Source organism: Rhinolophus ferrumequinum, chromosome 22 (genome assembly GCF_004115265.2).
Source record: "Rhinolophus ferrumequinum isolate MPI-CBG mRhiFer1 chromosome 22, mRhiFer1_v1.p, whole genome shotgun sequence".
NCBI lineage: Eukaryota > Metazoa > Chordata > Mammalia > Chiroptera > Rhinolophidae > Rhinolophus > Rhinolophus ferrumequinum.
Window position 1 is genome coordinate 19,940,647 of NC_046305.1, and position 15,547 is coordinate 19,956,193.

The 15,547-nt window shown below is 35.5% G+C and overlaps 1 protein-coding gene across 1 annotated transcript in view; it reads right to left on the minus strand.

The window, feature by feature from the left end:
* The window catches only part of PPP2R5A (protein phosphatase 2 regulatory subunit B'alpha), a 58,027-nt gene that overhangs the window by 18,612 nt on the left and 23,868 nt on the right, over positions 1-15,547 (minus strand). Inside the window, exons 2-5 of the mRNA XM_033092144.1 lie at positions 11,309-11,505; positions 8,613-8,714; positions 5,731-5,823; positions 1,099-1,229 (exon numbers count right to left, since the gene is read on the minus strand). Of these exons, the coding sequence (XP_032948035.1) occupies positions 1,099-1,229; positions 5,731-5,823; positions 8,613-8,714; positions 11,309-11,505 (523 nt within the window). The remainder of the gene's footprint in view (positions 1-1,098; positions 1,230-5,730; positions 5,824-8,612; positions 8,715-11,308; positions 11,506-15,547) is intronic.

Here is a 15,547-nt window from a genome sequence, read left to right on the forward strand (position 1 = left end):
TAAAATAGATACAATGAAAAATTAAACATCAGAAAACTAAACTGGGCAGGAATGCAAAGAAATCAACACAAGGAACAACTATAAGAATAGCACAAGCATGCTGTAAGAATTTTTTGTAAACTATTTTACCCCAAATCAGTTACTTCTTAGTAATCTTATAAAAGGTCTATTTTCTACTATACCAGATGCTTCAAAATATTTCCTATTTAAACATACACTTTTGCTAAAATGTGCTATATGTTAAGATAACAGATTTCACCTGAAATATTTTATTTTACCTAAAAATTTATGAGAAAGATGGGTTTTCTCAAGGGAATACTTTTCAAAATAGGAAACTATTCATAGGAAAATCCAAGAGAAAAGGATCCATATGCAATAAAGCCACTTTTATTCAGAATTTCTCTAAATCTAAACTATACAGGCGGCCTAATTTTCCAAGATTAGGATCACAGCAGGGAGTCAAACTCAAATGACTACAGGACAGGGAAGTTTTCAGAGGCTGAGGTGGATTTAGGAGAGGATGACAGAACCTGAGAAAGATGCTCTCTCTAGAGGAGGAAGGGGCTATTACTCATCTCTAATTGTTACAATGTGGAAATGCCAGGCTAATTTTGTCAGATCTTCAATGAAAACAAACAAACCAAACTTGAAGTGTGGGTATTAAAATGAAATCTAATTTGAAGCAACTACTTAATAGACTATCATTTATAAAATAGTCAAAAGTAGGCCCCCTATAAATTTAAGTAGCTTTGTCAGAAAATCAAATGAAAGTACTTCCAAGTATTTATACAGAAATGTTTCAAACAAAAAGCTCAAAGAAATAAATAACTGGACAAATTCTCCTTTTCACAAGTCTTAAACATGAATAACATTGGTAGTATTACCTATTAAAAACTCATTACCACTATCTACTTAGATGAAAGAAAAGTAGACTACAAATGTCTAAAAGTCAGATGCAATTAAATGATGTCCACAAAATAGGCTAAAAACAACTGGTTAAATTTATAGATGTCAGATATTAAAAAGTAACTTAAAGGAACTGGAATAAAAAGAAAATATGAAAGGAAAGTGCTATATATGAATATATGACCAATTTACCTGAGGAAAATGTTGTTAATTTGTTTTCTGATGAATGCTCTTAATCCAAGAAATTTCCCATAAATTCGGTGCAGAACAGTCTTCAGAAAGTCACGTTCTCTGGGATCTTCACTATCAAAAAGCTCCAGGAGCTTTAAAAAAAATCTGAGAAATTACTTTTTAAAAATAATTGAGCTAAAACTTCACTTTAATATTGATTTTAAGATAACCTATGAAATCTCTAAAAAAATGTTTTTAATTCTGCCTTATCAGATTGATTTTATTATTGCTAAATAGTGAAGCTAAAGAAAAGCTTAGGGATAGTCCTTTTTACTTATTTCAAAAAATTACAATAAATAATATAAACACTTCAAAAAGTATTTTTTTGCCTTGCCACTCATTTTAAAATTCTGTCCTACTCTTGACTACTAAACATGGCCCATAACTCTAGAATATTGAAATCTGAGAGATTTTTAATGCTTTTTGATAGTCAAAATTACATGTAAAACATTAAACTTGTAGACTGCAAGTTACTAAATAATGAAGTTTAAAACAATACATGTGCAAATGCCTATTTCCAATTTACTAGAAAGATTTATACAAACCAAGGCTGCTTTTTTATGATTTTACACTAAAAAAATTCAGTCACCATGCCAACGGCTCAAAAATTAATATTTAGGGCCGGCCCGGTGGTTCAAGCGGTTAGAGCTCCGTGCTCCTAACTCCGAAGGCTGCCGGTTCGATTCCCACATGGGCCAGTGGGCTCTCAACCACAAGGCTGTCAGTTCGATTCCTCGAGTCCTGCAAGGGATGGTGGGCAGCGCCCCCTGCAACTAAGATTGAACACAGCACCTTGAACTGAGCTGCCTCCCAGATGGCTCAGTAGGTTGGAGCGCGGGCTCTCAACCACAAGGTTGCCAGTTCAATTCCTGGACTCCTGCAAGGGATGGTGGGCAACGCCCCCTGCAACTGACATTGAACATGGCACCTTGAGCTGAGCTGCCACTGAGCTCCCGGATGGCTCAGTTGGTTAGAGCGCCTCCTCTCAACCACAAGGTTGCCGGTTTTGACTCCCGCAACAGATGGTCGGCTGCACCCCCTGCAACTAGCAACAACAACTGGACCTGGAGCTGAGCTGCGCCCTCCACAACTAAGACTGAAAGGACAACAACTTGACTTGGAAAAAAGTCCTGGAAGTAAACACTGTTCCTCAATAAAGTCCTGTTCCCCTTCCCCAATAAAATCTTTAAAAAAAAAAAATTAGTATTTAGCTAACAGGATAAACTACTGGCAGATACATGCTAATAGGGTGGAAATCATTCTTGAAGTAACACTGAAATAAAAGATGAGACCACAGATTTTTATTTAAAGTCAGCTTAGCAAATGGAGAAAAAATTTTAAACCAGTTCAAATTGGCCAAATTAGCATTTTCCTATACCTCTACAGAATTCTTCAGCAAAGGCAGGATAAAGAGATCTTTGAAAAATTTAAAGTCAAAACCTCAAATTTCTATTTTAAAATGGTAAAGAAACTGAGGATTACTGTAGGATTACTGTACTTTTTAAAACAAAACATTGGAGTTTCTTAGGAAGAATAAAATAATATCTCAATAGAATATAATTCCAGATGAAGTCATCTAGGAATTTTATGTTCTGTACTTTGGTACTGATAATTACAGTCAAGTGGGCAAGCTCTGAACCTCATCCAAAGTTCTTTTTCCATTCTGTCTTGAATTACATGTAATTGTTTACATGTGTATCTCTTCTACTAGAGTGGAGATTTTTTGAGACTAGTGATGACTTCAGTCATATTTATATCCCCCTTAAACAAGTGTCTTGCTTTTAGTTTGCGTTCTGTTTGTGAGGTTATGAAAGTACTGTGTGAAGCTGCAGTAAAATCATCCATGGAACATGAGAATTTGCCTAATAAATTCAGTTCAAATTATTCTAGTTAAAAATGACTAAACTACTCACTTAACACACTCATATCCACGTGTCTGATGTTAGGTTTACTTGGAAGACAGGCTTTCAAGTTAATAAAAGGGGCCCTTAATTAAGGTCATCCTGTCTAATTCAAGAACAAATAAAATTTAATACAAGTTGATCCTCAGGGAAAAAATTTAGAGAATAGTTATTAGCTAAGTATCAAATCTATTTAAAGAAATCTATTCTGAAATATTGTAACCTAAATAAAATACTCTATTTAGATATATAATATTAACATAATGAAACACACAAAACTAGTACTCAGGAAACTATTTCTTATTCTGGCTCTGTTATTTTTATCTAACTGCTTTTAAGGGTAATAACCTGTGAGCCTGTCTCTCCAATAATAAAATTAGAAAAGTTGAAACCAATTGTTCTTTTTTTCCTAAGAGAAGGTCAGAGAGTAGTTCAAATCCTGATTGTGCCGTGTACTAGCTGTGTGATTTTGGACATAGTCTAGCTCTTTACATAAGGACAGTGCCTGGCACATAAAAAGCCCTCAATAATTCGTAGCTTCCTTCTTTCTTCTGAAATTCTATGATTTTGAACATAACCTGAAACTATACAGTTGTTTTCTTCTCTTGGAAAAAATGAATGTCCAAATTTATACCTTACATTTTTCTCTCGTATTTCTAAGTCTTAAAATTTACCAGCTAATAATTTCAACATAGAAAAGTTGAGAATTCCTATACATATTATTAAAACAGTACACTAAGAATACCTCAGAGAAGTGATCCGTGAAAGCAGTCATATAGACTGCTAAAAAAAGTTATTGGACCTTGGCTTCTCAGCTAATTCAGGAATTTAGAGTAGAAGGTGGAAAAGGGCCCCACCCTACCAATTTTCTTCTTGTTTCCCCTCAAACCCACTGAATAATCCATCAGCTGAAACACCTCAAGCTCCAGACCGAGGAAGCACTAGAATTGTTCCCCCCAACCTATTATCTTAAATACAATTTAATGGGCATTACTAGAGTTCCTTAATATACTGTATTCCTTCTGTAGCACACAAGAACTATAGAAGGAAATATATATTCATTTGCAATATCAAAATAGCATAGTTCCATTTAATCTGCTTTTTACTTGTGATTGAAATGTACATTTTATTAACACACCTAATATTCCTTCATTGTTTATGAAGAGCTACTTGTTCTTGAGAATGTTCTTCGTTTATCAATACATTCATAGGAACCAGTGAGAATACTTTATGAGGTCAAGGATAGTTACAGACGACCAATAATGAACTCCAAATATGTGGAACTCATGTCTGCAGAATCTTTCTTTATAGGGGACACAGTATATGTGACACAGTGTAGGGAAGGTCCTTGTACTAATTTTAATCCTAGCCCTCAGCACTGGGTTCATCACTACCTGTTCACCTACCTTCTACCTTTCTTTAAAATGCAAATAACTAGAAGAGAGCATCAAATTCCTAATGAGACCTAACATACTGATAAGCATCTTAAAAGAGAAAAAGGACCTAGAAAGATTTGACACTTCACAGTTCTGTCCACGGCAAGCCAATTCCAGATTTTTAAAACGAGGCCTTTAAATTTAGTTAAAAAGATTTTGAAAATAAAAATGAACATATTCTGAGAACTAATTTTGAGTATATAGGTTCCAAAAATAACAGCTAATAACCAATTTATAAAAAGAAGGAAGGCATCACGTATGTTTAATTCTATTTCCTTTTCTTAAAGATCTCCTTTTATCTGTGGTGTAGATTCCTAGAGTGGGAGGGAAAGGGAATTGATACTTGATAACAGGAAAGGAGCCTAAAGCCTAAACTCCTAACAATGATTCCATTGCCATTCTTTCCCTCTGTCATTTCAGTCACAATGCTTAAAACATGTCAAGTTCAAGATCAAAGGCTTAAAATTTAAAAAAAGTTTACCCAAAGATTGAAAGTCATACCAAATTTTCTCAGATATTGCAGAAAGGCTTGCTTTCCTGGTCCTTATAAAATAACCGAGAAGCCAGGATTGGATAGGATAATTTGATTGACTTCATGAGAATCTCACCCTTGATTAAAAATACTCTTGTATACTCAAAGCTACTTCACATTTATCCTAATTGTCTGGCAAGAATACTAAGTGCTGTTAAATTGAAACGAACCATTTAAATTTGAAAGACTATTTTAATCACAAGTTAAGAAATCAGTGCTAAGATAAATATTAAGAAAAGTTAAGGGGCCAGCCCAACGGCTCAGGCGATTGGAGCTCCGTGCTCCTAACGCCGAAGGCTGCTGGTTCGATTCCCACACGGGCCAGTGGGCTCTCAACCACAAGGTTGCGGGTTCGACTCCTCAACTCCCGCAAGGGATGGTTGGCTGCGCCCCCTGCAACTAAGATTGAACACGGCACCTTGAGCTGAGCTGCCGCTGAGCTCCTGGATGGCTCAGTTGGTTGGAGCGCGTCCTCTCAACCACAAGGTTGCAGGTTCGACTCCAGCAGGGGATGGTGGGCTGCGTCCCCTACAACTAACAACGGCAACTGGACCTGGAGCTGAGCTGCGCCCTCCACAACTACAATTGAAAGGACAATAGCTTGACTTGGAAAAAATCCTGGAAGTACACACTGTTCCCCAATAAAGTCCTGTTCCCCTACCCCAATAAAATCTTAAAAAAAAAAAAAAAAAAAAAGGAAATGTAAAACCTAAGAATTCCTTACCTGTTGTACAAATTTCTGATCAATGTATCGCTTTGCAATACTAGGCTGGAAATCAGGGCTCTCCAAAAATCTTAAGAAGAATTCATACACCAACTATGAAAGAAAATAAAATGAAAGCTAAGATGATGCTTATAAAATGTTACCCTAAATTATCATGTCATACCAAAAACACACCTCCCTTACCAACTTAGGGAGATTTCAGATCTAATTCATAAAATGTGATATAATTTATAAAATGTGATGAGTTGGTAACAGTGTTTTTAAAAAGCTAAATACATATTTACAATTTGGTCTCCTAAGCTGGTAAATTTGGGGATTGATTTATTGCTTTGAATTACTTGTTGAAAATGTTAAATTACAAGAACTAGAAAATAAAGATAGTGTCTATAAAATATATAATTAAGATGACTATTTTGTAGTCCATATTCACTGGGAACATGCTCTTTCTCCAGCAGACTACTAAACAACCTCAATTTAATCTCCAGAGCTTGTTAAATACAAGGCTAGAAACCTCCAGATAAGCGTAAGCTGAATTGCAAGGGGCAGTGTATCAATAACAATAAAATAGAAAAACTTCAAATCTTTATATAAAATTACAGTTGGGAAATAAAAATTAAACCAAAACCAGCATACCTTATCCACACTAGGGAAATAATGAACCGAATTATATAAGAACAGGGCTCAGGAAGGAATGTCTGTGCACCACAGCGAATACACTAGAAGCCACAGCAGGCCTTCTATTTAAAAATGCCAAGCATCTTAAAAGTATTAACAAATGTTCACTTGCTACCACAGATCAGAATTAAAAGTAATATCCAGTTCAGTATATCTCCATTACACTTACATTTATCTTTCAAGGAGAAAAGCAAATACACACAAGTTTTTTTGGTTTATTTTGTAACAGCTATGAAAGGCAGGAGGATAGCCCAAAATGTGCCTTAATTTATTCGCTACTAAACAACATATCAATCTGGCACCCTAAAAATAAAAAAGGAGCATTAGATCCCAAAGTAAAAATAGTCATTCAGTAAACACTGAGGGGGCCAGTAAGGCCACATATAGAAGAGAGAAGGGAAAAAAGACTGCTACGCTAAATTTACAGACCTCACAACACACACAAAAAAACATTACCAGATCTGGGTGCTATCATTCACCACTAAGTAACGCATTTTTACTACTATGAATTAGTAATATTCTAAGGCAAACAACAATTTTGGGATCTGAGTAAATATTCAAAGGAGCCATCTTTGCCCAACTATGAAAAAGGAGTGATGCCTATCTGGTCTAATTATTATCTAACTTTTAATATTAAGTATGAATTAAGGATATAACGGGCCGGCCCAGTGGCTCAGGTGGTTGGAGGGCCGTGCTCCTAACGCCAAAGGCCGCTAGTTCGATTCCCACATGGGCCAGTGAGCTGCACCCTCTGCAGCTAAGATTGTGAACAACGGCTCTCCCTCGAGCTGAGCTGCCGTGAGCAGCCGGAGGTTGGCGTGAGCTGCCGTGGGCTACCGTGGTCCGCCATGAGTGGCCGGCAGCCAGCTGCTGTGAGCAGCCCATGAGCTGCTGTGAGTGGCAGACCAACGACTGGCGACCGACTGCCTCAGTTGGGGGAGCACAAGGCTCAGAATCCCAGCGTGGGCCAGGGAGCTGTGTCCTACACAACTAGACTGAGAAACAACGGCTTGAACCAGAGTGTGGGGGGGGGGGGTAGAAAAAGGGGAGGAGGGAAAGAATAGAAGCTGATATTAATTTTTATTTGCAAATAATTTTCTAATCAACTAACTATATAATTTGCTTTGGGGTTCACACATGTAAAAAGATACAGAAATTATCAGAGTGCTCTGAAGCGTTTACGTACAGTCTCATGGACTGCCACACAGTTTCACTGGCACAACTTGCCCAGTCAGTGCCTGTTTTCATGTCCCAAACGGGGACACTGTCACACTGTGGTATAATAAAAAATGTATATACTTGGTCTTCATCCCTGGTTATTGGCACAGAGCTCTTAAAACCCCTGGAATTTCAAGCGTGGTAAGGGGTGAGAGGAGCATCTTTTGTTATTCATAATAAGCCCCTTTCAACAATACCTAGGCTTATGCTAATGAAGTGACTCCAGGAGGATGAACACTGGTTATCATAGGGACCAACCAAGTGATGAGCGGGTTGGAACTTTTAGCCTCAGGCCCCCATCCTCCAGTGAGGGCAGAGGAGCTGGAGATTGAGTTCAGTCACAAAGAAAAAGAATGGAAAAGGTGTATCATGCAAACAAACGGATAAACAAAATGTGGTATAGTCATACAATGGAATCTTATTCAGACAGTAAAAGGAATGAAGTACTGATACATGCTACAATATTGATAAACCTTGAAAATACTATGCTAAGTGAAAGAACCCAGACACAAAAGGCTACATATTACATGATTCCGTTTATATTAAGCACCCAGAACAGGTAAATCCATAGAGAAGGTAGACTGGTAGTTGTCAGGAGTTGTGGGGATGGGAGAATAGGAAGTGACTGCTAATGACAAGGGGGTTTCCATTTGGGGTGATGAAAACAGTTCTGGAACTAGACAGTAGTGCGGGTTGCACAGCACTGTAAATGTACTTAATGCCATTCAATAGTACACTTTAAAATGATTTAAATGGTAAATGTTAAGTGTCTTTTATCACAATAAAAAAAAGTGAAAAATTATTTTGGGAAAAGAAAATAATGTAAACTTATTAAAAGTCAAATATTTTAAATAGACACAGAATAAAAAAGAAAACTAAATATAACCCCCCCCCAAAAAAAAACACCGCACTTGGATTTAAAAGAGAACCATGATTTCAGCACAATATCATAAATGTAAAAACTGTCAATATGTAATGATGTTCCATACTTGTATGTGAGGCCACGAGGCCTCAAGCGTGGGTTCATCCTCTTCTGGATCAAAATCGGGATTATCACTTGGAGGAAGAGTACGGAAGATGTTAGCACTGATCTGTAAAGAAAAATAAATTTAGATTTATGTTCTCCGTTGTGTAATTGAGTTCAACAACGCAAAATGAAGTATTTTAAAGATAACTTTACTTAAGAAAAAAGTTAAGTTGTGGCTATAAGCTTAGTTCAAAACCTATAAACCTCTTCAAGACATGAAGAAGGCAAGCATTTGTTTTTTTCTGTTTTCTCTACCCCGTAACGCTGACTTCTTCAGATGCAAAGCTACTGAAGATTACAGATTACCTCTGGATTCCTCTTCCTTAAATTACAAGTTGTTCTTTCCAAGTTTTGCTTTAAAAAAAGGGGAGGGGAGCGGAGGAAATTTGGGGAGGAAAAGCATATACAGTTCCTAACTCTACCTACCCCTAATTTGATTCTTTTCATCTTTCCACAGTTCCCCCCATATTGTAACCCAGCCATTTACTTACCTTACAACCCAAAACAGTTTGGGAAAATATTTCCATTCTTATACATACATACCACACTAAGAAAGGGGAGGGACGGGTAGTACTACTATTACAGACATAGTTTATAATACCCCATGATGATTTAATTTACTGTATTTCATCTACTCGGAGTCTATTTTTTTTTTTAAATTAGTCTCTAAAAGGAGGATGTGCTTTGAGACTCTTCATTTTCGATTCAATGACATACAGTATTTATAATTTCATGTTTCACAGCCTCCGTACCAAGGTAAATTACATATCCTTTATCTCTAGCAAACGAAAGATTATGGTCCCAACTCACAATTCTTTTAAGAATGATGAACAGACTGACAGACCAAATGGTTTAGTAAACATTTAAGGCCATACTATTGAAGGGTTGGTCATTTGAGAGAAACTATTTGGGGAATGGAGGATGAAACAAGGGGTATTTGGTGGTACAAGTAAATTTCCAACTGTTCTTACGAAGTGGCATCTACAGTAGGCCAAATAACTGCTAACAGTCAATTACTATAACCATAAGACTAGAAAATAATAACGTAGAACTCAAAGCCAGTACATGTGGGCAGAATCAATAGTTTGATGGATATCAATTTCACAAAGAGGGGCAAAAAGTCACAGAACTTGAAAAGTAAATATATCCCACAAGAGGGCATAATTTGCCTTTGAGATCATATTAATGTTGGAAGTAAAACAAAAAGTTAATCTTGTAGCCACCAATAAAATTAACTGTATATACCAAATATACTGAAGAGCTTCAAAGAACTAAATGGGTGAGTTGACTTCACTCTTATCTATAAATTGAGTATCTAGAAGTTTAAAAAAAAAAAAAAGACAAAACACACACACCTTTTTACTTGGGAAAAGAAATTAAATCCCAGAATTTATTAGCATATAGCAAATTACAGAATAATTTGACTCAATAATTTGATACTTTCAATATTTAAATACTTTCAATATTTAAGTAAACAACTTTATAAAGTATCTTTCCCAGGACTTTCAAAATTCCTGTATCCAAGCCATTTGAAATCGTAAAGTGGATATATGCTTTTTCTCCCTGAATATTTCTAAATGATAAACACAAAACAAGGAATCTATCAATATTCAATATTTATATTCTCAAACTGTCACTTTTTAGTACCTATGGGAGTTTAAGAAGCCAATTTCAGTTTCATTAATGTTCTCTCTATACCTAATCTTTAAAAATCTTCTAAGGCTTTTATTTTCATTTTTCAAAAAACCCATCAACATTTTCAAAGTCCTTTTAATAGGTCTTCTAGTACAATGTTATGGGGGAAAAAAATCAACTAGTATATTAGGGCGAAATTTAACTTTCCTACACATTTTTCTCGTCCCCCAGAACATATATTTTGCATGGGGAAGGAAATGAAGGCAACTACAAGTTATACTTGCTATACCCTTCTATACCCTGGTAACATTTAAGCTTAACTTATGTACTCAGTGACTCTCAAATTATTCTAATTTAATTTTTTGTATTTTGCTAGTATGCACCAACATACAAAAATCACAAATCCTGAACAGATTTCTACTGTCTGATGGAGAATTAGGTTGAATTATTAAACAGTATCCTAAATAATCTTACTTCAATAAAGTTGGCGGTAATTTATTTTACACATCAGGTATTTCAAACATTAATTTACATTATTTAACTTCTTAAAGGTCCTGAGTTTTTATTAAAATTCAAGTGTTACAGAATCTACAAATATGAAGATTAAAATGTCCTAAATAAGTGCCTCCTTTACCCACCACTAAAATGTGGAAAGCCCCATAGTTTTTCATTGGTCTTCTCTTCCTCTTTAGATGTTCTTTCTCAGTGAGTATTCAAACCCATGGCATTAATTATCTATCAATCTGTATAATCTTGAGCCTACATGTTCTCCTAAGCTCAAGATCTGCACTATCCAATACGGCAGCCACCAGCCTCTGTGGCTATTGAATTTCCAAACTATTATAAGCAATGACAGCATCACTGGACTGAATGAATAAGCTTTCAAATGGACTATTTTAAGAAACATTCTTTTGAGTACATTAAGTATTGCATTTATTAAAATCAGTCTCGTTAATTCATAATTATACCTCAGATCTTACTTGAATTTATATAAATCTGAGGAACAGGAGTTTGGAGGCTTACCATTTTTACTATATCAGAATACGCTGATTCAACAATCACACCACGATTAGTTGAAACATACTCAACCAGTTCGTTCAGTGTTGCTCTTTTAATTTCTTTGCTCTTCAAGTCTGAAACAGAGTCCATGAAATCAAACAGTACACAACACTGCTGCAATTTCTGACAGAAGAGCTCTTGTTGTTCATTTGAAGTGGCATCTATAAATAAAAATAAAGAAAAACTTAGAAATAACCTACTCAGAAGTGACCTTATATGCTTATTAATTTTGTAGAAGCTATTCGCATACATAAAACTTCTCAAAAATCTAGTGAGAAATTTACCCGTCTAATCCCATCATCCCTGCCAGAAACTGGGACTTACTCTGGACGCTTCCTCCTCTCTCACTACCCACAATCTGTTTCTTTAACACGTCTGGAGTCTATCCTTTTCTGATCATTCCCACTGTCATTTTAATGACTCTCCTCATCTCTCATCTAGACTACAGCAATGATATCCTAACTGCCCCTCTTGCCTGGTGCCATAACCACTACAACTCCTAATTTATCCTCTAAACTACCTTAAAAGCTTAAATCTTGCTAAAATGAGAATCAGTCTGATCATACTCAGTAATTTTCAATGATCTCCAAAAATTACAGAATGAAGCTCAGACTCCTCAGGATTGTATATAAAATGCAGCTGCCTACTGTCAAGAGGCATCTCTTGATGCTTTCCAGCATGCACCTTCACTCTGGTTAAGATACTTCTTGCAATTTCCTGAAGATTTCACATTGTTTCCTCTGCCTGGAATGCCCTTTTCCCACATTTATTAAATTTCAGCACAAGCATATTCCCCTCTCAGAAGCTTTCTCTACGGCACTGAAGTGAAATTGGGTGATTAATCAATCCACTTTTACCCAAATGTATCTTAGGTGCATATCTCTATTTTAGTATTTATTGTGCTATATGGCAATTATATTTTACATGGGTAACACTCCTAGAAAATGAAACCCCTAAAGATAGGAAACGTGTTCTCTCTCTCTCTCTCTCTCTCTCTCTCTCTCTCTCTCTCTCTCTCTCTCTCTCTCTCCCCTTCCCACCTCCCACCCCAATCCTGCATCTAGCACAGCATCTAGAACATAACAAGCATTCAATAAATGTTTATTTTTTACCTTCTACTTATTACAAAAATATGGGCACATTATAGTGATTTGATTCTAACAAACGTATTGAACCCTTTGGTTTCCAACGTTCAAAAAATAAAACTTTATTTCTGAACTTTCAAATCTATAAACAAGGACCTTCAATTAGATCATTTAAGTTTGTTGAACTACTGAGATTAAATTTTTAAAAATTATGCATTTCAGTACTGATATTTAGCTCGTAATTTACAAAAGTATTCCTCCAATAAAAACTAATACCTACTTTATATAAAGACAGAGGTAGAAATCTTCATAAAAATGATAACCTAACCAAGGACGCCTATGCTTTTTCAATTCTCGGGGGCAGGAAGCTAGTGAAATTACTTTGAAACTATATTCAAGTTGTCCTTAAAATGCTGATTTAGATTAGGTACTGCTAAAAGGCAGCAGGTCAGATATCCTAAGAACACATTTTGATTGGTCACTTTTCCTCAATAATTTGAAAGTTTTTACAATAAAACAAATGTGGATATATTAATGTTATAAAGAACGACAAAATTCACATGAATTTTGAAGTAAAAATATAAAGATTCTAAAAAAATTTGAATTTGCTGCAGCCCATCTGTGGCTGTGCCAATAGAAATTTCTCCTATGGCATCTCCACACGCAGAAAGAACATGCATAACACTTTCTGATCTAGAATCAATGATGGCTCTCTGCTTCATGAAGGCTGAGGTCTACAATCCTAAAATGGCATCAGAGTCCGCGTAATATTAACAGAGTACATGACATTTTTGATGGTCATTTCGATAAAATTTTTGATTTAGTATCATCTTTAACGAAACTGTTCTGAAATGGGAACATTTTTAGGTATCCTTAACAACAACAACAAAACATTAAATTTCCGGTGATTTTTAATGCCAAGTAGTATGTTAAACAGTTACCTTTACCCCAGAGTTAAAGCTCATTCTATTGGGGGTGAGAATAAAGCACCATCTGGTATACATACTGCGTATAACCCTACCAGTCATATATTCGCTATCCTTGTTCATCCCCAAATGATCATGAGTCATTCGAAGCAGAATCTGCTCGTTCTCTGAGAAGTCAGTTGTATCCTGGTCTTTTTCTGAAATCCTCTAGGGGTTTCCCCCCTTAAAGTTAAAACAAGTGATATGCATTCAATTTCAATTAATAAATGTCCACTTAATACTGGCATTTAGTCAATTTCAATTAATGTCTGCTTAATACTGATACTTAGTTTTAAAAACTAGAAGATGGACACCTCCTCCAGAACTATATCTCATCATTACCTAATGCTTGGGTGGGGTAGGTCACATCTGGATCTTCTAAAACATTAGAAATATTAAGAAAGCACTTAACATTTCAACTCCTCTGGTGCTGAATTAAAATAGAAGTTTCCAATCCTCAATTATTTTTAGGTATCAGGGAATAGAAAAATCTTTTTCTACGTAACCCTTCCTGTAAGTGCATGCTCTATTGAGCAGTCTTGCTGTGTGTGCTATGTAATAAATTATAATATTACTGCTACCATTAGTGCTTTCTTCATGCCAAATACAATTCTCAATGTTTCATTTGTGTTCATTTAACTTTCAAAACAATCCTTTGAGGTTAGTTCTGCAAGTTAGAGATGATTTACTGCACTCAAGAGATTAAAGCAGGATGGGAAAGCAAGAGTCAAAACAAAATGATAATGCTATCAGGCAATAAACAAATGTAAAAGGTGCTGCCATTTACCACATATGCGGACTATTCGCTACACAATCTGGATGTAAAAAGAATTTGAGAGTGCTTACAAGATTAAACAGAACAATTAAAAATAAAATCATAATTAATTAAAAGCAAAGTGATAGATATTAAAAGGTATTTGACTGCTATTATTTTAAGCACTTTCTTTGTGCTGTTTCTTGGCAGCTAAGGTCAAACAATTGTGGAAGAATAGACCAGACTGTAAAAGGTTAAATGAGCGAAGAGAGGAAGCTAAGCTACTGTCATCTATCATTGGTTGGCTTACTTCTAGGTTCAAGAAATGCAACATTTTTATAAAGGCCGTTCTAGTAAGAAAAGACGATGATGATGGTTTTCATCATTAAAAAGTTATGAAACATTTTGCTTGCACTTGTGTTGGTATGTCCCAACACTTAGGCACCTTTCTGAAACATCAGTTACACTGAATTTTCTCATTCGAAAAAAAGAAAAACAGTGACAGTATCTATACTGGCCACTTTATACTTCAGTTTCTCCACTTACAAGAATGCTTGCAAATGAAGTCTGTTATGCTCAGTGTTTCAGTGTGGCAATGTCTCACATTTAGGCAGTAATGTCACATATTATTGTTTTCACTTCGCTATTTTTACTGGGCTAATGCTGATTATCCATTTGCCATTTTTAATGTGGATAATGTCCATTCTGATTCCTATGGTGATAATTTCTTGCACTGGGATTCTCCCTGTAATATGAGCTGATATTTTCTATCAGAATTTCACCTAGAGGTTTAAAAACAAAACTCCCTCTGGAAACACACAAATTCAAAGGAAAAATTCAGAACACCTTATAGTATTACATGCTACAGTAACTGGTATGGTGGACAGTGTAACTGTTTTGCATTATTTTCCCAAGTACAACACAGCAGTTGTTTGCTCCATCACTTAGAAATTAATTACTGTGAGAGACCCAAAATTTTTGAAGCAGTTTAAACCAGGTCTTCTTGAAAGAATATGTTTCTATTTCAACTGGGTATTAATTTCTTCCAAAATGTGTAAATGTATTCAGGAACAAATAAAGAATACATATTTAAATCCTAGTGACTGCCATTTAAATGAAGAGGAAAATCCATTCCTACACATAAACCTATTAGTATATTTTGACCTCCCTAAGTATTTACCTGGGAGCAATTCAGACCACTATTATAGTGTTATTATAATGTATCATACTCAACAATTTTACATGCCTTAAGTCTTTATATTGCCTCAAGGAAACCTGATTACAACTTAAAAATATTATAAAATAATCTGAAATACCAATTTATATTCATCTCTTAACATCAGAGCTAAGGACTTACTAAAAGTGCTCTTCTAAAAACACTATTAAATTTCCAATATTA